Source organism: Oxyura jamaicensis, chromosome 3 (genome assembly GCF_011077185.1).
Source record: "Oxyura jamaicensis isolate SHBP4307 breed ruddy duck chromosome 3, BPBGC_Ojam_1.0, whole genome shotgun sequence".
Taxonomy (NCBI): Eukaryota; Metazoa; Chordata; class Aves; order Anseriformes; family Anatidae; genus Oxyura; species Oxyura jamaicensis.
In genome coordinates this window covers 113,220,515-113,245,465 of record NC_048895.1, presented here as the reverse complement: position 1 = coordinate 113,245,465, position 24,951 = coordinate 113,220,515, and the positions used below count along the sequence as shown (strand labels likewise).

Here is a 24,951-nt window from a genome sequence, read left to right as displayed (position 1 = left end):
ACCTAATTTAGGAGAGTATTACATCTTTATAACTTTTAAAAGACCCATTTTGATAAAACATCCCCATAAACAGACTGAGAAAATCAGGGTAACAAGCATCTGTTGCTGCGTTGTTTTCTTAATGGGGTAATAAAATAATAACACATTTTTATAACTTTTCACAACAATATAAAGTATTAAAATCGAAACTGATATTGAAAAATGTTCTCATGGTCCTTTTTATTTTATTTTTCCACTATGTAAAGTTACAGTACTTACCCGATTAATATTAATATATCTTAATTATGTTGACACAATGGAAATTTGCCAAAGACATTCAAAGAATGGAAATAACTTGTTATTTCCACTACTCTAATTAAAGTAGCGTATTTAGCTCATTTTATTCACACTATATAAGCAATATGAGTATTTATAAGAATGTATAGAGATACTGTATACAGAAAAGATGAATCCAATAATCTAAGGGTTTGACATAACAGGTTTATCTGTTCTAATAACTAATAATTAAAAAATCTATTTCTAAAATCAAATGTCAATGGCTTCTTCTCAAAAAGATATGTTACCTAGTTATAATATATATTAGAAAAAATATCAGACTATGTTGTGTAACAGAAAAATAATGAAAAGATATTGGCAATTGTAACTGAAGCAAAATTTCTGTATTTAGAAAATCAAGTTATTACAAATTTTGAAATTACCTCCTCTGAAACTATGCACCTGTCCATGAGGAATTCAAACTAGCCAAGGTACTGACCTGCACTCAAAGTAGATTTACATTTCTACAGGGCTAGCAAAGCACTGGAGAGTTAACTTTAATTTGTGAAGTGTGACTCTTAGCTCTTAGGGCTACAGCCTTAGGGCTTAGGGCTACAGCTCTTAGGGTTTAGCCTTAGGGCTAATCTAACTTTGCTGCATCACACTGCCCACACAACTTTTCTTGAATCAGGTCTCTGGATCCCATAGTTGTGGTTGAACTGGAGCATAGCTTTTACAGAAAGATCTCAACTTGATTTTAAAATTTCCAGTCATGGACAATCTGTCGCAATCATTGGTTATGTTATTTCAGCACTTCGTTATGTTGTTAAAAATCTGTGCCTTATTTCTAGTCTGAATTCATCTAGCTTAAATGTCAAGTTGGATCCTAGGAGAAGGACTTCCCTCACCTAACCTATCTACGCCCATCGTCCTGGCAAGGTACACAAATAGGCACTTCTACAGCATGGTTCATTTGACTCCTCTTAAACATCTGCTTTAGGAAGAGATAAATTACACACTTGTCTGTATAATTATTGTCTGAATAACTCGGCTTATTTCTCTCAATTGACTATAAAGGAAATCTAGTCAATCTGCTTAGATACAGGTGTTTGTATCTAGCCAGAAGGAATGCCATGCTGAATATTGTATAACTGCATGCTAGGATTAAAAATGCTAAAACATGAGATTTTTCTTCTTTAATGATTCCTTAAAGACGGACTCCACAATTCGTTATGCAGCTTGACAACCTACAGAATCAAGCACTGTGTGTATCTCCATGTCAGGACTTTTTGGTCTCAAAATTTCTCCTAGATCTTTGAGCCCTCTCTAATTTGTCAAGGCTTTTACTAAAACACAAGCACCTAAACTAAACACAGAAGAAAACCCTTCTCTTTTCTATTCCCCCACCTGTCTGTCCAAGGACAGACAAGCCTTGTAGATACAGCACTGCAGTGGGCCCATTGCATTCCACTGATTTCTCAGGACTCCAGGATATTCTTTCAAAATCACTTCTTTGCAAGATACAGCCCCAGAGTCTATAAACACAGCCTATTTTCTTAATTCACAGATGAAACACTGAACATCTGGCTCTTCTGGAATAAAAATAGTTTGCTTGCACTCCGTTTATTAAATGGTAACTCAGTAATTCTCTGTCACTAACTTGTCCTCTTCTTTACTTTACAGTCTCCAATTAACTTTTTTCTTAAAAATTTGACTAGGAAACTAGACCCTAAGTAAACTATGCTTGGAGAACTGCAAGGTTTAAGAGCTTGCAATGTAAATGTTCCAAACCTGCAACATGTGCTATGAAGGCAGAGCTCCAGCCACCTCACCTCGATCTTTGCTGTTACCAACAGCAACATCAAGGACTTCCAGGCCAAGCACCATAGCCTTATTGCCTTTATGTTATACTGCACTTGGCTCTATATCTCTTCTGCACTTTGACAAGGAGTCCAAAGACACCTAAGACACAGTATTATTTTGCTTCAATTCAAACTACCTATAACGATGTGGGGGCTGCCTACTGGAATTGTGTCTTCATAACATGAAATGGAAGGTATGTGTTGAATTCAACTGACATGTGGCTTAACAAAATATTTCAGTGTTCCTATGTGCAAAGCTTCATCACATGTTGTTAAGGACTACATGGATGAGGGTATCCAAACCTGGTTAGCCTGGGTTTGTCCTTCTGGGAAAAGTTTCTTGCCTTGATATTACAATGTTGGAGTCATGGTTATAATAGCAAAGTCAGAACTTTCCAACACCACGTCATATTCTTGGAGTAAACAGCAAAAAGGACTACAGCCAAAAGGTTCCTGCTGAGTACAGGCAGCTGAATACTGAATGAGTTTACAATACTTAATACATATCAGTTTAAAGTTTTGTTTTTGTTTTTGAAAAAAAAATAATAATTGAAAAACAACCACATTATTAGAAACGTTGAATTCCAGTTTTTTAAAAGTAAAGCTTATGAGGTTGTATATTACTTCTTCCCCACGAAAAAATAAGAAATATAAAAGGTTGCTTCAGCAACCTAAAGGAAATTGTGCTTTGATGAACTTAGAAGTGTGTAATAAATTACGGGAAGCAAATAATACTACACATTGTAACCTTTTGCTCACAGACATCGTAGGAAGTGTTTCTTACCCTATAATACAACCGATAAAGATTATTGGCTGCGTAACTCAGGGCTAGCTACCTTTTCATGCTCCTCTGAGATTACTAATGTCAAGCTGCCAGCTCACACTGAGTTTGGATAAACTGGAGTTCATCTCTCACCACTACCAAATTCTCCATTTCTGTTCATTAAGGACCTTATGGCCACCATCATCATCTAGGCAGCTAGCAGGGGTGTCATCTCCAATAATGCATGCTTTCTATGTCTTTGTACTCAGATTGATTTTTTTTTATTATTTTTTTTCCACATTAGAATTCTAAGGGCACATAATTGCCTTCCTTACTCTTTGTCCAGATTCTAATCTTCTTGCTGAGGAAGTTACAGAAATAATTATGAGTCTAGCTTTGGAAAACAAAACAAAACCAAACAAACAAACCACATATATTTTCTCATTTGTACCAAGTCATAAGGTTCCTACAAAGGTGACTCCACCTGCCCATCGCTTTGAATCTTCCTTTCAGGTGCATGATTACAAGCAACTTTTCACTTGCCACATTCTTCAAGACATGTCCTCCTTCTGTGCAGCAGCACATTTACTGTCCAAATGTCAGATTTCTACCCCCCCTTGCTGTGCACTTACCAAACTTTCAAGTCAGCACATCTCCTGCCTCATCGTTTTGGCAGAAACAAACAAACAGTGGAGTCACTTCATCACCCACCGTCAGTTAATTCTTGAAACTCTTCTGTGCTATGAATTCTAGAGAAAAAATCTTACACAAATTGGATTATTAATGTACTGAGACAACTTCCTCACAAGCCAAGCAACAGTATCTCCCCACTACTTTCCTGTTTATCTTATCTTGTCATTTGTCTTCTATATATATATTGCAAAATCTATTGAGCCACCATTAACATTTTGCATCAGTGTGTTATAAATAATATACAAATATAGGAGTGGTGGATCTTGACTAATGTTCTTACACTGAAAAGCATTAGTAATAAGTATTTTTCCAGTGAAATGACAATTTTCAGTTAAATGACCTTTTTAAAGTTAAATGACAAAAGTTGGCTTCTGCTATGTAAATTGAGATTCCAGAAAAAATCCTACTTTCAGGAAATGCCATCATGCACTTTAAAAAAAAAAAGAGTAAAGGCAGTACTTTCTTGCATATCTGAGGTTTAGCATTCAAAATTACTAATCAATTTTGATAACTTGAATCTGCTTATAAAACTGTGTATCAAAATTAGTATTTCTTTATTATGCAAATTGCTTTCAACATATTCTAAAGAGCTGGGATTAATAGCTTTTCATCAATTTGTTGAGCCATCCAGTCTCTCTCTTTTGTACCTAGTTATCTCTTTTTATTGCTTAAGTATTAAGGTAGTAAATTATGGACAAAGATGGACCCCATCTATCTAGTAAACTATTAAATTGCAAGCAGCTCAAAGTGGCAAGTAGCATATACCTTTTTTTTTTTTTTTTTTTTTTCTTGGAGGGAGTAAAAACTCCATGCACAATGGTGAGGTTGTTTAAACTTTGTTGTTAACAGATGCAGAAAAAAACATACTTTTTCTCAGAAGCATATAATCTACACTCTGAATCTATTTGATGGTAATCTATGTATTATATCTACACACCAATTAGAACTGTAGCCTTCTTTATGGCAAATAGTAAAAATCTGTCCCCTTTCTTGCAAAATAAAATACCCAAACCAAAATTAAGCCAGTGAAATTAGTATGTCTCACTTCCAGGTCATTTGTATTGCAATAATTCTGCATGGAGACAACTTGCTTCCAGCAGTTTTATCACCCTCTGCAGTAAAACTAGCACATGTAGTTCTCCAGAGAGTTTTGTTTTTTTCTTTTGTCTCAATACTTTACCACCAAAAATGGTAATCCTGACAGCACATCACCACAGGTAAAGTCTGACCTTTGCCAGCACTCAGCCTGAAATGTTGCATTAGCACAACAGAGCATCGCCAGGCTGGATACCAGCCCCCTCCCCACCTACCTGTTCGTGTAGCAACTCTGTGCTAACATTTCATAGAATCACAGAATCATTCAGGTTGGAAAAGACCTCCAAGATTATCTGGTCCAACCACCCCACTACCACCACTGTCACCCACTAAACCTTGTCCCTAAGCACCACGTCCAACCTCTCCTTGAACACCCCCAGGGACGGTGACTCCACCACCTCCCTGGGCAACCCGTCCCAATGCCTGACTGCTCTTCTGAGAAGAAATGTCTCCTTGTTTCCTACCTGAGCCTCCCCTGAGCCTGCCACAACTTGAGGCCATTCCCTCTAGTCCTGTCACTAGTTATCTGTGAGAAGAGGCCGACCCCCAGCTCCCCACAGCTTCCTTTCAGGCAGTTGCAGAGAGCAATAAGGTCTCCCCTGAGCCTCCTCTTCTCCAAACTAAACAACCTCAGTTCCCTCAGCCTCTCCTCACAGGACTTGAGTCCCAGGCCCTTCACCAGCTTCGTAGCCTTGCTCTGGACACGCTGCAGGGCCTCCATATCCTTCTTGTAGTGAGGGGCCCAAAGCTGAAGACAGCACTCGGAGTGTGGGCTCACCAGAGACAAGTACAGGGGGACAATCACCTCCCTGGTCCTGCTGACTGCACTATTCCTGACACAAGCAAGGATGCCGTTGGCCTTCTTGGCCACCCAGGCACACTGCCGGCTCACATTCAGGTGAGCATCGACCAACACCCCTGGGTCCTTTTCCTCTGCACAGCATCTATTGTGTGATTACTTCCTTTGTACCAGCACCATGCAAAACTTAAAAGTTTAGGCTCTTCTTGATTCAGCAAATACTGGCAATATTGGAATTTAAATTATTTAAGATTAAAGGCATGAAATTCTTAGTCAGAGCCTTGAACTACGCAATTCATTCCATACTGTAAAGCCAACCACAGTTTTTTAACCACTCAGGAACACACCAGGTTCAATAGTTGTCTAGCAATCAAAGTCTGAAGGAATCCTTTTTGGCACAAGTCCTCAGGGCGTTGAAGAATAGCTCAGAATCTTTATGGAAGATCAATAACTTACATTTTTATCCATGTGCACATTAACTACATAAAAACAGAGAAACTGAGGAGTAACACACCAAGGAAAAATCTCTCCCTATGTTCTCTCTCCTATAAAAGTGACATGGAGGAAAGGGTATAATTTCTAACATTACATAACTAAAGAAATTGCTTACAGAGAAGGTATCTGAATTATTTAGGATGATATAAATAGGAGCAAGAAGCTCTCAATTTAAAAGCAGGAAAATCATCCTGACTCTGAAATTTTGCTGCTGTGGAACAGTAGATACCAGGGATGTACTTGAAAGCCACTGGTTGAAGCTTCATCGTAAAGTGGACATTACAGTCACAGACATTAGTACAGTAATACACAGCACTAAAAACATGACTGCTGCAAGATTAACTTTATTATATTTCTAGATTCTTATACTCCTTTCAAGAATTTTTCTTTACTTCATGATTTTTCTTGAGTTCTAACAACTCAACACTGCTCCAGTGCTGTATCCTGCTTAAATTTAAATCATTTAAGCACCTTCCAAAACGTTTGAATTAAGTAAATGTTACAAGGCCAGAAAAAAAATGATCCATTTTAAATTTCATCCCATCTTCTGCTCATTGCTAGTGCTTTTTAAGGACCACTAGCTACATTCTCTTGTTCTGGCACCTACCTTTACAGTATGCACAGACACACAACTTGCACTTCTTCAGCTACCCTATGAAAATTTATCAGTATCTATGCATATTTTCAGAAATGGTACATAAAAAAAATCTCAAAATTTCAGTCCACCTCTTACTTAAAATATTACCTCTCTCCACTTAACATATCTTTGAAACATTCTAACTTTCATCCCAGCATCAGAATGGCTGCATCTTGTCTTCTTTATCACATCGAGTACTGGTGCCTTTAAAATCAGCATCATCAGCAAAAGAATTACTGTAAATTAAATGTCCTCAGAAAACAGGATGACAGGACAAATCACTTTATATACAAATAAATATATGAAAGCCTTTCTTTTTTTAGCTTTGCTTACTAGCATAGATCCAGATCCAGATACCATACATATATATTTCTTTGCCTCTCTGTTTGCTTCTTTGAAAATCCTTTCCTCCCACATGCATCCTCCTTCATCTTTTTCTCCTACATGCAATAAAAAAGGATGTTGATAGAACAAATGAATCAAAACATATATTACTAATAATACTGAAAGCCTCAATTTAGCATGTGCTTTTGTCAGACTGAAGGTATAGTTTAAAAATTAAGCAGATGATTGCTTTGCTGAATTGAGGTTTATACAACCTTGAAGTTAAAGTCAGAAAGCTGGAATAATGCAAAACCTCAGGGAAGACAAAAAACACAGAAACCCCAAACTGAAATTCATAAAATGTGTTTAGTTGCCTGAAGTCTTACGTTTTCATTTGGTTCAGCTGGAGAAATATTTGCAAGTGCTACCAAGTGCACTGTCAGGCTCAGTGAAATGGGTCCAGTTTGGAGAAAAGGAGAACTTAGGTGTTAAATAGATTTTCTAGGAACCCTACCTACAGTAGTGTTGTCTTCTGCTGCCTAGAGGCATGACAGAGGGACATGGGGAGAACAGGCATTAATGCCTAATTAAAGAAGGACACAAAGACAGAAGAAATCAAGCCTCATTTCTTCCACTGCTCGCTAAACAACTCTCAGTTTTATTAGTGGTACCAAAGATTTAATTGAGAACTGAGACCTCACTGTATGGGCATGATAAATGGACAGAACCAGAACATTAAATCCCTGTTCAAACCTCAGAAATTCTACATCTTCTGTGTACAATACCTAGCTCCACAGGTGCCTACTTTGAGTATTATTAGAGGACTTTATGAAGGAGAGAACAGGCAACTAGAGTGGAAAATAACAGTTAATAAGAAATACAAGAAAAATTGTTCCATTTGGTCCCAGTATTCACAGGTTATTATTTATTGCTTTCCAGAATCACCATTCTATTCTAGAGATTTTACCTTCTTGTACAGGTCAGTGATGCCAGAGATGACCAAGTGCAGATCTTCTACCCAAGCTCAGTGCAATAGCACAAACTTGTCTAAAGTCAGTGATAAAAATAACATCTAAAATGGCAATGTTGTTCACAAGAAATTAAAAGCTCCATGTCATTTTCCTATACATTAATTCCAACTCAAACAGTTATATTACACGATCCTAAAGTTCTCATAATGTTTCATCTAGACAGTTCACATCCTGTCCTACAAAGCTGCATAGCACTGCTGCAGACTTTTACACAGCTGCTGCATTTCACATTTGAGCTGGCTGAGTCCCTGTTGTAGGTGAACTGACAACCATAAGTAGTTTTAGCTCATAAAGCACATTTAAATCATTCAGGGAGAAAAAGAAGCATGAGTGAATGCTCATTATCAAGGGGAACCTGAAGGAATTGAACAGCATACATCTACAACAATTCCTCTTGCATAGTATAACGGTGTAAGCACACAATATTGCCCCAAATCTAACAGGCCCACAAAAATAATAATGGTAACCACAGGGAGCTGGACTTTTATTCTCTGCAATGACAAGTTAAAAAAAAAAGAAAAAAAAAAAAAGAAAAAAAAAAAAAAAGAATCTTAAGAGTCCTAAATTATCAAGCTGCTATTCATTAACTTTTGTACCAGAATCTACATGCTACATGGATGCAATGTAGGGACAAAAAAAATACAATACAAATAATAATGTGAATTATTTAAGATGTGCATGTTTACCTACCTTCTCTTTGTGTAGTGTCTCAGAACAGTTCATTAAGTTACCTTATTTTTTCCTTACTATCAGCTGCAGAATTATATTTGCTCACCTTACCCTTGCTGCCGTATTACTTTTCAGATGACCATGAGCAAAGTACCAGAAGTATACATTAGTATCCATTCTCATTTATATGAAGGCCTTTCAAACCTCTTAGGAGCTATATAAGAACATATGCTTCATTTAAAAAATAATGTATTCTTACTCTAGGATCCTTTTACATCACTACAACTGTGTGCAAAAAGCCTCTAGTACCTATTTGAATCTGGACATACAGCCAGAAAAAAATGATTATATAAGGTTTACGACATTAGGAGTTGCTTTGTGTTATATGAGAGACGCAGTTAATTGTAAACTTCAGAGCTTACTTACTGTCTTCTCACTAACAGAGCTGATATTTTGTCAAATCAGAGTACTTTTTATTATGAGACATTAGAAGTAATAACATCTTCCACTGCGAGCTCCTGAGCAAGCTGTGGGTGTTGTTTTGTACTGCCACTATCTCACGCTTGGCCAGGCAGCACCACAATGGAGAAGCAATCCTCGGCGTGGTTCAGCAGACTAAATTAGCGGAGTTATTTCATGCCAGTATCTCCTGCCTCAACAGAACCACATCTATACTGCCTAAAAGTCTTGCATGCTGCTTGCAACAATTCATGTACTGTGTTGTGTAGTAAGACACTGATGTATGTGCAATCCAAGAATTTTAAATGTCCCCACAGGATATCAAATACTATCCAGACCGTTTGTAAATACTTTCCCAGTGCTCTGCAGAAAATGAGCCAGTTCTTTTCAAATCTACTTAAATGACATTTTTGTCTTATCTAAAAATCTATGTTCCTGTTTAATAAACTCATCTGGGCAACTTACTGTTTCATCAGGATTGCAAGCTTATGCCTTCATTAATAAATTCTGCTTGAGCGTTAGGATTACCCCCAGTAGAGACAGCTGGGAAACTGCAATATAAAGTCAAGCAGCACATTTAATGACCAATGAACTTCTAGAAACTTAGTCCAAAATGATACATCATTGTGTCAGACACTCTTAAGCAATATGCAGTTTGGTCTCCCTCTTTAGAAACATGAAACCCCCTGAAACCGCTACCACAAATTGTGAACCTTTTAAATTACTGCCAAGCCACCTGCTTTTCTCCAGGAAACTTCATAAAACTCTCCAAATTAGTAATGTCATTAAGTAAAGCTTACAGAACCGTTGTTATTCTGAAGGAGTATTAGCTGTTTAGTTTAAGGAAACCAGTAGGGATTTTTATCATGGAAAGAACTGTCATGCGTATTGTATAACCTATTCCAAATGAAATGCTTTAAAATTTTCTTAAATATGCTCTTCTTTTACATTTTAATTTTCCTGGGAGAAAACCATATAACCATGTTCTTAGGATTAAACTCATATCACGAAGAATTTAATTTAGGAGAGAATGCGGAAAGATTCTCAAACTGTTTATGTGTCTTCAAATGGCATTAAGAGCTATATAAATCAAACGTCCAATTCTGCATTTTTGAATAGCACTGGAAGAAATAGTGCTCAGGACGAAGGGGAAGAGGGAGCCTGATTTCCCCCGGTCCTTCTCATTTTTGAATGGTCCTACACAGAGCGGGCAAGGATGGATTATAGGAATGCCTTCTGTCTAGGAGCCGGCCTAAAACGTACCATCTCATCTTGGAGTAATTTATCCAATAAGATGATTTAGAGGACAGTTCAGTGGCACCATTTTTGGAAGGCAAAAGCAGAGGGGAAGGAATATAAATCAAAGGTGACTGGCAGGTAAAGGATATATGCAGCAATCAGCCAAACCATGTGCACACTGGCACAAATTCAACAAGATCATTTATAAAAATTTTAAGTCAGGAGTACACAAAAGGGGGTCTGGTGCTAACTAAATCCACAGATAGATTACACACCACTGAAATAAACACTTCCAGATGCTGGCATACAAAAACCTTTTACAGAAAGAAATGTTTTCTTTCATAAATCTGCAAGGAGGAACCTTGGGGTGGGGGCTGGGAGGGAAGGGAGCAAGATTTCCAAACTGAGATTTGACTTCCTACTGTTTTTATAGAATCATAACTCATATTTTTCAAACACAGTGTTAACACTATAGAATAACAAATAACTGCAGACAATAGCTTGAGGTATAGACAAAGATTTTACAAGTGTATAATTGTTTAATGAAATAAAATCCTTCTTTTTGCTTTCAAAATGAGAAGAAACAAGAAAAAAAAGTGTCATTTTAACTTTTTATATATCAGAAACTGAATATATAACTGAAGGAAAAGTTTTCAAATGCTTTTTGACATAAATACATACATTTCATTTTTGAAAACTGATGAAGAATGAAATCCTGACTTCTTCAAAATCAGTATCAATTGATTTTGATTATCAACAGGGGCAGTGTATTATTTACAACACCCTAAATATCAGAGATTTTTTGTTTGATTTGATTTCAGTCTACCTAATTTCTTTCAGGAACAGTATTCAAAAATTTGTATCACTCAAGTGCTTTAGAAAAATTTAGATGTAACATATCCACACTGTGGATATTGAAACAATTATTGAAGATTGTATTGCAAAACTTTTTTTCACTACTGTTTTGGTCTGAAGTATGCAGAAAGAAATTCCTTTCAGTTAAGAAGAGTGACATGCAGACCAAAAGTGAAGCTGATTTTTATTTTTTCTTAAGTTTAAGGCACCTAAAACAAACATGCTTTCTGGAATTTTCTGCTTTGTTTAACTTGTTTATCTCTACAAATAGAATTCTGTCACACTGTCTTTTGTATTTTCAATGTTTCCCTCTTTTTTTCCCACTTTACTTGTGGGATATTTTTTAGTATCAAGCTCAGCTTTGCCATATCTCCAGCTAATAAAATGCCACAAATTTTGTTTTCAAGAGAAAATCAGTGGAGTTAATATTATCTTTAGAATTGAAATTATGAAAAGCTTTGATAAACTTCAGTATTTTTCACAACAGAAATGGATTTAAACAGTGGATTAAAACCTGAGCTCAGTCAGGTCCAATAATGAGCACTTTTAAACCACCAGAAGTGAAAGGTCTTTGTTTAGGACATCCCTTGATCATGAAGCTATACTATTCACATGCATGTGTAAAATACTGAAGTTCATGTGGAATATTTGCATGCATTATTTAAGAACCTATAAGCGTACTGGCAGGACTGTGTGAGGCCCAAACCATGCAAGTCTCCAGCTCAGAGCTTACTCTGGCATTACATGTTCTTCACACAGGGAATGTCACAAGCAGTATCATAAATGTGGCTTTGTAAATATTCATTGTTTAATGATGCTTATGCAATTTTACGGGGCTGAAATTTTTAACAAGAGAAGGTTTAGACTAGCAAGTCATTTCATGCTGAAATTACTTGGGGCCTGAAGGAGTATTTTCCCCAAAGAAGTAAATACCCAAACAAAAGTTGGTTATACCTTCTGTTCATTCATTATGCTCCATTTACACACTTGCGCTGCTGAATAATGGCCACTGTCTTCCACAGGTCTGTGCAGTATTACAGTTTACATTTATAATCTCAGTTTCTCCTTAGCTAAACATCGAAAATACTTCATTTCAGAACTGGCATAAACCAGAGGGGACAAAGAATCCGTTTTGGAAACATTTTCCTATTCTTTTTGCACTGCTGTAGCTGTCAACTTTCTTTCTAATTTCAGAGCAGAGGATGCTGTCTTTTTGACTAGAGTTGTTTCTCATGGTCACAAATAATATTTAGAAATGTGCACTATTCACTGGTTGAATCACTTCAAGATATTAATGACTGTTTATATCAAGGTTTTGTATAATCACTACATGTTGATCACAGAATATTTTTGATTAACCATTTATTGCTTGTTACTCCAAGTGTTAGAAGTAAAGTTGATTCAAATAACATAATTTCTTTATAGACATTGTGTTTGCATTCCTGGTAAGAAATATATGAAATATACATCTTGATATTTTTGTGAACACAATGGCAAAATGAATTTTATTATTTAGAATAATATTTGGATGAACATTCTAATTATACCTACTTCCAGTCAAAACTACAGAACATTTTCATTGTGCAGTTTACCAGAGTCAGTATTTTTAGATTATTCTAAACCTAACATTTTATTATTATTTTGCTTTGATTTTTTATTTTATTATTTTTGTTTATTTATTTATTATTTGCCAGTCTATAGAAACATTTAACTTATTAGAATTTGGTTTGGTATTGATTTCGATCTCATTTAAAACCTTAATTTTACTGAAATCACTGAGGCTTCCCTGGTGTAAATTAAGTAAGAGTCCAGAACCAAAATTTTGTGAAGGAAGGTCACTGCAAGGATATATGGAAAGAAGGTATCCTGCAAGGATAGATGCAGGTCATGCTACAAGATAGTGGCAATTTTCCTCAAAAAGACTTTCCACTGCCTTTCTATTGAATGTTCTCTACACGTAAGAGAAATAATACTCCTATTCCCTTCATTCTTGGTCACACTTCAATGTAACTATGCTTAGACCACTCATCTGAATGAACCACAAAATAAGCTAATTATATGGTTATATTCTCCATGTAAAGGGTTGTAACACCAATACCATTTCCTCGAGCTTTTGGGACAGACTGAGCTGATGTCCCAAAATCCTGACTGGACAGTCAGGATTATTCTATTCCTCTAATATCTAGATGAATTATGAGAAAAAGAATGTGTGTAAAAGATTGATAATAGAGGTTATGTCCAAGCATTAGGCCATTCTTATCGATTAATTTTATAGCCACACATAAATTCATCTCTGAATATAAAAAGTCTGTTCATCTTAATATAGGCATATTTCCCATTAAGTTTGCTTGAACAAGGAAGTAAGATTTAGCCTGCAATGAATTAATGGCCACAAAATGTCTTCTTTAAGCTTCCTTATTCACAGAGTATAGAAAAATAGACTCAGGTAAAACAGACGGAATTGCATCATCCCACATAATGAAGAGTTACGTATGTTCTCTTTCATGTCTTGAAAAAATATATAGCACTATTTTTAAAACCCATGATGTATATCTCTGCTCCTTGGAAATCTGGACCATGCTTTAAAGTAGGCAACAGTAAGCACCACCCAATAGTGACAAAAGAGAATATGCGGATAAAATATATGTCTAGACTACCTTAGACATGATACAACGCGGAAGAATCTTGAGTACACTTGCTGCTTTCCACTGTGGCTTGCACTTGGAGACAAAACCTAACTGCTCTAATTATGTTAGTCATTTTGACATAGCTATTAAGGTCAAAATAAATGCAAACGGATCATTTTCACTAGTTTAATGTTAGTTCCCATTTACCATATGATTATAAAACTTTCAAAGTGCTCTTTTTGTCCAAACCAACATCCATCAAATGCTGCTAAAGAATAAATTACACAGCCAAACTCTTCTTCCAAAACAGTGTTCTTCTTAGGAACACCTATGACCAGCTCAGATGGAAGAGCAAGGACAACCACGACAAAACAACAAAGAAAAGGTGTCAGAAAGTACCACTGCTGGTGCTTGACAAAGACACTATAACCTTCTTGAGAAAATGATCCCACCAAAATATGTACTTGCTGTTACAAAATATTCTCCTAGAATTGCTTTTAATCAAGAATACAGTCACAATGCTGTACGTATGAGGCTGAGTTTTGTAGTAGTAAATGATAAAGCTTGTACTTACAATCAGGCTCTCCATTTTAGAAGTAACATTAGTGTTCTGAGATGTTCTACCAAAAAAAAAATAAAAAAAAAATCACATAATTTCCTCCAGAAATCTAGTCATTTCCGAAAGAAAATATGCTTGCAGCGGATAACTAAAACTAATGTGATTCTTCCCAGTTCCATTAAGTTTCAGCTACTCAAAACTAGCAAGATTTGGTGAAACCATCACATCAGTATAACTCAGCAATAGCAGGGTTCTAGCACATATTTCTCAAAGTGCACCAGAACGCAAAATCAGAGGCTTGCAACGTTTGGGAACATTTTGAATATAGGTCAACCAGGGTCAACTCATTCTAAAACCTGAAACAATGAAGCTGGCAGGAGTCTTATTAAGATCCTAGAGTTTCAGGTGGAAAACCTAGAAACTGTAGAATTCCCATATTGGATGTAAGTTCCTGAATTCCCTTTCATATACCTAGAAGCACAGAGTCAAAGAACATCCATTATCCAATAAAGTGCTTTGGTTTCCTAACTACCAAAATCAGCCAGCACGACCAGCCAGTTGACATGCAAATCCACAAGCCACATGTTCTTCGAGGAATTCCACATGGCATGGGTTTTTCTCAGTCAACAGCACCCTGGGATGAATATTCAAAGAAATTTTGCTTTGTTTCTGCCCTTCCCTCTCTCGTGCCCCTCTTTCTGGTGTCACAAACCTAAGATACTCTGCATCGTGACTTTCAGAGAAAATTGCCAAACACAGCATGTCAGATATTACCCCAGTAAAGTCAAGTGAACTTTTCACAGAATCACAGAATCACAGAATAGTCTAGGTTGGAAGAGACCTCCAAGATCACCGAGTCCAACCTCTGACCTAATGCTAACAAATCTTCCACTAAACCATATCCCTAAGCTCTACGTCTAAAAGTCTTTTAAAGACCTCCAGGGATGGTGACTCAACCACTTCCCTGGGCAGCCTGTTCCAGTGACTAACAACCCGTTCAGTAAAGAAGTTCTTCCTAATATGCAACCTAAACCTCCCCTGGCACAACATTAGCCCATTCCCCCTCGTCCTGTCACCAGGCACATGGGAGAATAGACCAACCCCCACCTCGCTACAGCCTCCCTTCAGGTACCTGTAGAGTGCAATAAGGTCACCCCTGAGCCTCCTCTTCTCCAGGCTAAACAGTCCCAGCTCCCTTAGCCGCTCCTCATAAGACTTGTTCTCCAGACCCCTCACCAGCTTCGTTGCCCTCCTCTGGACTCGCTCGAGCACCTCCATGTCCTTCTTGTAGCGAGGGGCCCAAAACTGAACGCAGTACTCGAGGTGCAGCCTCACCAGAGCTGAGTACAGGGGGACAATCACTTCCCTGGACCTGCTGGCCACACTGTTTCTTATGCAAGCCAGGATGCTGCTGGCCTTCTTGGCCACCTGAGCACACTGCTGGCTCATATTCAGGCGACTATCAACCATCACTCCCAGGTCCTTCTCTGCCAGGCAGCTTTCTAACCACACATCTCCCAGCCTGTAGCGCTGCTTGGGGTTGTTGTGCCCCAGGGGCAGGACCCGGCACTTGGCCTTGTTGAACTTCATACCGTTGGCCTCGGCCCATCGGTCCAGCCTCTCCAGATCCTCCTGCAGAGCCTTCCTACCCTCGAGCAGATTGACACACGCACCTAACTTGGTGCCGTCTGCAAACTTGCTGAGGGCGAACTCAATCCCCTCGTCCAGATCATCAATGAAGATGTTAAAGAGGACTGGCCCCAGTACTGAGCCCTGGGGGACTCCACTAGTGACCGGCCTCCAACTGGATTTGACTCCATTTACCACGACTCTCTGGGCCCGGCCATCCAGCCAGCTCTTAACCCAACGAAGTGTACGCCAGTCCAAGCCATGAGCAGCCAGTTTCTTGAGGAGAATGCTGTGGGGAACGGTGTCAAATGCCTTACTGAAGTCAAGGTAGACCACGTCCACAGCCTTTCCCTCATCCACTAAGTGTGTCACCTTGTCATAGAAGGAGATCAGGTTCGTCAAGCAGGACCTGCCCTTCATAAACCCATGCTGACTGGGCCTGGTCGCCTGCTTGCCCTGCAATTGCCGCATGATGACACCCAAGATAATCTGCTCCATGAGCTTCCCCGGCACTGATGTTAAACTAACAGGCCTATAGTTCCCCCGGTCTATCCTCCGGCCCTTCTTGTAGATGGGCATCACGTTTGCTAGCCGCCAGTCAAGTGGGACCTCCCCCGATAGCCAGGACTGCTGATAAATGATGGAAAGCGGCTTGGCCAGCTCCCCCGCCAGTTCCCTCAGTACCCTTGGGTGGATCCCATCCGGCCCCATCGACTTTTGCATGGATATTAACAACAAAAAAATGGCAGTTTCAGAACTTTGTAACAATGATGTTATAAAAAACTAAGTACCACAGCAACTATTTCTGCTACTAGTACTGTTCACCTCTACAACGGGTATAATTGGAAATACTTATTTTCTCTATTTCTGTATAAAATATCCATCTAACAAAACTAATTGTTACCTGAGAGTCTTTTATTTATTTATTTATTTTTTCATTCAGAACAATTTACATTCATTCTCAGATGGTGACATTACTGGTTCTGGGCTAAACAGTCACTAACCCAGTAAGACTGTATTTAGGAAATGTACCTGGATACTCCTGGGAAACCAAGACGCAAAGCACACCAGGACTCTGCTGCACTAACCACACACAGTAAGTGCAATCTTAGATTCATATCCAGTAAAACCAATGCCAACCACCAAATGGCTCTTGGGGTATGCTGGAAGGACTCCTTTCTGATGTACTGTTAAGCTATCGTTCCCAGTCAAATGAAATCATAGTCATTATTCACTATTTTTTGCATTGGCCAAGCTGCCACAAAAGCCCTTCTATCTGGAAGTCTGAAAAAAATGAGGAGATGGGAGGATGGGAAAATATACAACCAAAATATATGCAAATAAATTACATAAAATTAACCTCTCTTTCTTCAAGGGCTTATTCATACAGTACCCAGCTTAATTAGTTCTCTACCCAGACATATCAGCAGACCTTTGAGTTTTCATCCAACTACCATGACCACTGTGTTGTAATTTTTGTAGTTTGGTAAAAATATAGAAGAAGCACTCAGTAGCCCCCCTATATAAACTATATAAAGAATTACTTCTACAACAAATATGCTTTGATGATGTTGAGGTCTGGTGGCATGTGTCCAATCAAACATGGATGAGCTATATTAGCCATCTTCCAGCAGATTTTTCCATGCTTTCTATATGAGCATTTCTTCAGATCTCAGGAATAGAAACCATTTGACATAGGCTGTGTGTATTTCCTAGATAGTGCAAAACTTCAAAATAATTTTAGTTAGAAGTCTGAGGTATTCTCTATGGTGTCAAATTGAAAAACTGTATCAGAAGGATCTAAACCTTCCCCTGATCTTCCTGAAGTCACTAGAAGGGACAGATACAGTAAGTGAGGGACTGGCAGTCGACATGGGCCTGCTGCATTCAGAAAGTTAGTACTTGAACCAAAGTTGCCAGGGAATTAGTTTTCTAACTAGAAGAAAAAACATAGACTATTAGACACTGAGAAAACATTCAAGGACGGGTGACATGAAGAGACAGCCATGAATTGCAGCACGACATTACTCATTGAAAGTCTTTCCTCTTTTTAAAATAAAAGATTTGAAGAATGAAAAAGGTTAATTGAATGAGCAGAGAAAACTAAACTCACTTGTTTTAATCCTTTGGAGTAGTAGTGTGTTGGAAGAGTGAAAATGGAGCTAAGCAATGAGAACCCTAGCACTGAGAACAACCTGATGCCCTAGTTGTAAAATGGTATAAGGAAGACGTGTCTTCCTGAATCCCATATGAGGACCTGGAAGATAAGATCTGCATCAATATCAGACAGTTACATTAGCAAAAGAGATCTGACGTGTATCCTGGATAAAAACAACTGCTTTCTTGTTTAAATCTAAAATGCAAAAGTTGATTTTGGAAATTCCTGGAATGGAACCAACCTTATGAGGTCTGCTCATCTGTCTCCTCCAATATGATGCTTCAATACGATACCATGACTGATGGTGCTCAGGCAAGAATTCAGCCTGCCCATAACTAAGCCTCACATTGAATGCAACCATCACAAAGTTAGTTCCACATACAAAGAAATTTCTTGATGAAAAAACACTTTTCTGCCAAGACAAAATCAGAACCAACATCTATGTGTGTAAGGCTCCTGGTCCCCTGATCTAGCATACCTGGCTGCTCTGCTGTCAGCAGAATGATGAGGAACGGAAAAACTGTCTAAGGAAAAGACGAACAACCCACACCACAATGAGGGCTGCTTGTAGGGTAAATACAAGTGCAGGAGAACACTGTCTTACCAGCTCAGATCCTCTTCTGAACCGTGCCAAGGAAACAACTGAATTTTATTCAGAGTAGCAGAATCAAGGCCCATGCATCAGAGTCTCTATGGGAAGTGATTCAAATAAGAGAGACTATCTGGGTCAAATATGAATGAACCATCACTGATGACCATGTCTTAAAGAGTGGCAGGTCCCTTCTTGTAACCTGTATAGGAGATGGAAGGTAGGGCTTTTCACGTTTTTGGAGCCTAATGTTGAACCTGGAGAATGTTTTTACAATCCTGTATAGGTTTTGCCACTGCTGAGGGTGACTTTCCAGCAGTGCAGAAATTAGCTTTAGTCTAAGAACTGCAGAGTCCTGGTCCCTCAGAGCTGAGATTCCTCTTTTTCAAGACATGGGACTTAACCTGGGAGTGTGACACAGCTTAATGCTGCCCTGAAAGAAGGCACGGTCACATAATAAAAAATGGAAAATAAAAAATATTGGCAGGATAAAGTCAGGTCAGTGAAAAAGGATTTAAAAATGCCAGAAGAGTACAATAAAGCAGTCTGCCACTCCACTTTCAGAAACAATAAACAGGTGAGGGAAAAAAAGAAAAAGAGAAGATTCAAAACTATATGGCGTAGACTGGTATTGACAAAATCTGTATGTTTATAGAAAGGCTGTGAGAATTTTATCTGCTTTAGGATTAAAATGCTATCATCTGAATGGGATTTTTTATACACAGAACATTGATTTTTTAGTCTCTCAATCTTAAATCGAGAGGTATTATCAGATACTTTGCAGCACCAGATTTTTCTAGTCATTTCTCCAGATGTACTGATATTTAAACTAAATCCATTTGTACTGATGATAAAGTGTTTCTAAAACCAATTTTGTTAAATCATAAACACTAAAAATGATACACAGTGAATTTCAGGGAGAACACTGAATGCCTCACAGTAGGCAGCATGGCAAAAAGCCAAAAGCCAACTCAAATTAAAAATAATCTCCCAAATGAAAAAGAAAATGTTTGCTCTCTGCCTTGTATGACTGGCTGCAATGAGAAAGAAATTATTTAAAATGAAGCAATAGTCTAGGGCTGTCCATTATTTCTTACTAACTTAAAGTGAGGGTAAGGTTCTTCTGTAATTCCTTCTTAATGCTGAATTTTCATACATCCAAGAATTTTTCAGAATACCGGATTTCTTGTTTTAAGAAAATCATTGTTGAATGCTTTGGGTAACTTATTTTGCCTAATAATCCTGTAATAAGACTTTCTGTATGTTCCTAACATGTTATGTTATTTTGCATAATAAAGTTCACAGTTAGGTTTCTAGGACTGATCATATATTATTCCTGTACAACAAACATATTTGCACCTTTTTTTTTTTTTTTTTTTCTTATTATAGAACTCAGAAAACTTAGTGTGAAATATCTGTACATGAAGAAAAATCCTTTCTCACTTACAACAGACTCTGTGAGGGCACCTATTATTTACAAATTCTGATGTGGAAGAAAGATCAGTAGGCTTATGAGAAATCAAAGAGAATATGGTGTATTTTTTATTGCTAACTTCTCTACATGACCTTTAGAGGTTAGTTTTTAGGGTGAAAACAGCTGAAAGCCTGACTTCACTGAATCTAATGACATAGCTATTGATGAACATTCAATATATCTCTGAATCATTTAGTAGATAAATGCCAGTTTTACTCAACAAGTGTTAAATTCAGTCTTATTTACTGAATGTCAGCTTCACTGAATGAAATTTCTTTATATTTCCATAATAAAAATATTTTGTCAGACATGTCATGGCTTTATCTTAATAACCCTATAAAGTCATCTCTGGACAAACTCTGGTGCCAAATAATTTTAATCCTCTCTGTCAGACAGAAGACAGAGGCAGAAAGAAGGTCTAAATTTTTAATAGGCATCATTGGTTTGAAGTCTTGATCTGAGACCTGTAAGAACTCATTTTTTCAGGATGCTGAGAACCTGAAGCATCCAGAAGAAATGCAAGTGACTGTTTGTAAAGTTAGGTTTTAAAGGTTTTAGTCTAAATTCCAATCTAAATACTATGCCTTTTGGCATAATAATGCCACATAATTCATCCATGCCACTGTCAGAAATAAATTCTAGCTTTCCTGACCCATGGTGGAATCTTTCCATATTCTTGTTTCTGTAGAGTAACTTCTCTTCTTGTTTTTGCTGTTTACTGCATTCCCTCCAAAAATAATAACAAGAGAACTATGGGGGAACATTAAAGATTCAGATGCCTTCAGATGTACTTTCAGAAAGCAAATTACCAAGGTTCAGATAATTACTACTGGTTCTGACCAGTTTTGATGTGTCCTCCTAAATCCTCTTGATGATGGAAAAATTAGGGACCCTATGCTGCTTCTACGAGGATCCTATGCTGCTTCTGCGAGTCAGAACACTACTTCTGAAATGAACCTCTCAAGCCAATATGCCCATCAAAATCACCTTTTACAGAGTCAAAAATATTAGAATTATCTAATAAATCTGATTTAAGAATAGAATTCAGAGGATAAAATACAATGGATAAAAGAGAGAGGATTAAACACAATGCCATGCTTCTCATTTGCCTGCTAAGCAGGAGAATATGGGACAGGATGGACACCAGCATGAGCTGTAGTTGTTTTCCAGCTCTCACTAACACCAAACCTGCAGTTTGTTAAGTGTCACAAGAAGTGCACCGATTAAAGCCACTTTTCCTCCTGGTTCTGTCATCAAGTCTGCAAGGTCATGCAAATATATAAAGAAAGTATTGTGGAGGCAGTGGCAATTGGAGAAAGCAGTAGTTAGTTCAAAAGAAATGTTGCCACAGCACTGCTCAAAATGGCTAGGTAGAATATTTTTTAAATCAACAGTGAGAGTCTGGCAATAGGAAAAGGTAGGGTCAAAGGAAGCATCTGTCTATGTTCACGCTTTCTGCATTTGTAAGGAACTTATGGGAAGTTTGGAGTAGTTACTTTTTGGACAGCTGTGATTGATAGCAGTGAAGAGAAAAGTGGGCAAATCAGCAGATCTAAATGCATACCCTATAATATCTTTCATAATGCTCTTCCTGAAATTTTTGATTAAAAAAGGAACAGCATTATAGCTCTACAAGATCTGTATGCATCTACAAGATTACCCATGATTCCTTCTCTCTTGGCTTGTTTAGAAGGAACAAGATCTGATCATCATATTAAGCGTGCTGACAGAAGGTCAACACATTAAACTTTTCAGTTAGCTGTATAGTTTGGGAAATTCACAAGGTAGTGGGACACTGAAAAAAATAGAGTATTTTACTATATCTCATGGTTGCAAAGCAATCTTATAGTTTGGTTAATAATTACGTTGCCTTTTAGTGATAGTTGGGGGAGGAAGACTTACCTTTCTGTAACTGTTTATAAGAGTTCTTTCCAAATAAAATAAAACCAAATACATTTGCTTTCAGAAGCTATCACCATGTTCTTTGCTTTATCTTTTGCAAACTTCTGCTAAAAACTCTTCTCTATTTTGGACTAGAAATTCTATTGTATGCTTCACATGATATTAGTCTAGCATTTTTGAGTGGCAAAGGAGAGAGATAAAATTATGAGAATAATAGCCCAAACATACAGTTCCTTCATAAAAGTATTGCCCTTAGTTTTAACACTAAGAAAATTATAACTTCACATGCCCTTTTATTTTTTCTGTTCCTAGCTTCTGAGGTCAAGTACTACTGTTTCCTTGACATTTACGCTCCTCCATATAATTTTCATGGAGATGAATTTCCTCCAGATTCAGAATCATTTTTTTTTCTAAAACCTCTGCAAAAATGGAAAAATTCTTCCTGATTTTTCAGAGCTGAGATCTAGTATGTTTTTTCTATAATAACTTCTTTGACTTTCATTCTTTTCTAAGTGTATTTTTTTTAGCTAAGTAAGAATATATGCCACATAGAACAACAGAACATAGAAAATAATCCCAATTTATGACATCAGAGACAGACTACTTACACTTTTTATCAGGTAAGAAATTTAAATAAAGAATTTGTTTGGCTTCTCTGGACAATGGAATTGCCATTTGCATAGAAAAAATGATGGCAAAACCTCATAACACATCAGTGTTTCACCACAAGCTCAGTTCCATTACATTTTAGTTGAGGTTCAAAGTTGTCTAAAGAAACCAATCTTCTTTCCCCAACCCTAAATGTGTCACTTGAGAGTTCAGCTTCCAATAGGAGCAGTATCTAACACACAACTAATTTTAGAATATAAAGTGCTCCTCACCATATTGGAATACATATAATTTAAAATAACTGTAAACCTAAACTTTGCAAAAACAGAAAATTCAAGCACTAACAAAAAAGCATAATTTGTAATTGAAAGAAAATAATATTTAAAAGAAAAAAAAAAAACTTTTTTGTCTTTCCAAAAAGAGACAGAAATTACTAAGTTTTATTTCCCAAGAGAATTATGCCACTTTTATAAAGAAAATTACAGTCACCACAAATTGCTCTCAACAATTCCAAAGCTTCTTCATTTGACCACTTGAAAATCAAAGTTCTTTAAGATTATAAATATAACTTTTTATAACTCTGTTATTACGTACTGTGAATGGGGAAAGGGGGCCAATCTTGTGGCCATAGCGTCGAATGGCCTCTCTGATGTGGCTGGGCTGGATGGCATCGCTTTGAGCCTCTATACCACAGGCTGCAGTGCTCTGCAACAGAAAAACACATAAATTGTTACTAAATCAAAAACACACAACAGACCTACAGTGCATAAAGTATGAAAATAAACCTTTATAAAATGGACCGATTTTTTTTTTCCTGAGGATACACATCATTGCTGCCACACACTACATTAGAGAAAAAAAGCTATTAACAAATCAAAGAGGACTTTTACATGAACTTTGCTTAAGAGACCCAAAGAACACCATATTTGTCCTCTTAAATCTTTCACCTAGTGCTGCTGTATGTTGCAATTGAAAAGAGCAGCAAATGTTCTAACTAAAATGAAAGGGTCATATAAGTCATACTGCAATAACCACAGAAACTATTTTTAAAATGTTTCAGGCTTTCATTATGATGTCAAGGGGTGGGGAAAATATTGAACAAGTACCCAAAGTGGAAAGCAATTTGACACCAAAATCACCATTGAGTAATATCAGATTGAAATTTGAAGATGAAGCATGTGACGTTATAATGTTAGAGGGATGCAAAAATATTTTAATTATCTCAAACTGGAATGTTTTCGAATTTCAAATAATTTTTTTGGATGAAGAACCTTAAATAGGAAAAATAAGACTTCACTGCTACCGGTCCACTGATTTTACAAAAGCATCCCCAAGATTTTAAAAGAAAAAGTTACTTTTTTCTCCTTTCTAGTCAAACGGTAATGTTTATTTAGGCTTCATCCAGACGTGGCTGCTTGCCAGAATTCAGGTGACTTACCAGAAAGCTGTCTGTTTGGTAATAAATTCATGAAAACATTATTAGTGAATGAACCAAGAAGAACAAAAACTTACATTATACACTGAAATTAAATGTACACGTGTACAAGCTTTCCCCATGTATTTTCCACTACATATTAGTGCTTTAAAACTCGTGATATTTTTTACAAAAGAAATTTCAAGAGTGCCGAGTCCACTGAAACTTATGTACCTATACACAGAATTATTCATAATAAGATGGTGGATTCTTCCCTGTTGACTGACATTCATAACGGAATGTAAAACTCAAATATTTTTTTCTGGAATGGACCTTTGTGGACTAAGAATAACATTCTTCACCAAATTAACTCGTTTGTCTCAATGCCTCAGTTATATCTAGTACGTACCTAACCAAATTGGATATGTCATGGGAACATTTCATTAAAACTGTGCACTTTTTAGAATTTAATTATTTTAAAAGGCATTAAGATAAACACTAGGAATTTTAAATAAACTCATAAAAATAGTGGAATACAATGTATCAAAAACTTAATCCTCCATCTGAATTCTTGTTCCTAGGAATAATAATAGAAATCAGCCAGAGAAGCAAAACATATTCAAATGCAATACAAAAAAGGAAGAGGATAAAGCAGTCTAAACATCTTCAGAAAGGCTTTAGGATTCACTAACAGCTTTCTAAATACAATGTAAGAGGGGCAGAGACAAAGATGAACATACTGGGATTATCCAAAGCCCTGGTGACACCTGAAGGAGAAAATAAATCTTTTTCTGTCATAAAAATTACTAGTAAA

At 37.1% G+C, this 24,951-nt stretch overlaps 1 protein-coding gene across 2 annotated transcripts in view; it reads right to left on the bottom strand.

Annotated features, from left to right (window-relative positions):
• The window catches only part of SUPT3H (SPT3 homolog, SAGA and STAGA complex component), a 280,831-nt gene that overhangs the window by 36,228 nt on the left and 219,652 nt on the right, over window positions 1-24,951 (bottom strand). For both annotated transcript variants that reach the window (XM_035321095.1, XM_035321094.1), the window contains exon 11: window positions 23,318-23,428. In XM_035321095.1, coding sequence (XP_035176986.1) covers window positions 23,318-23,428 — 111 coding nt within the window. The remainder of the gene's footprint in view (window positions 1-23,317; window positions 23,429-24,951) is intronic.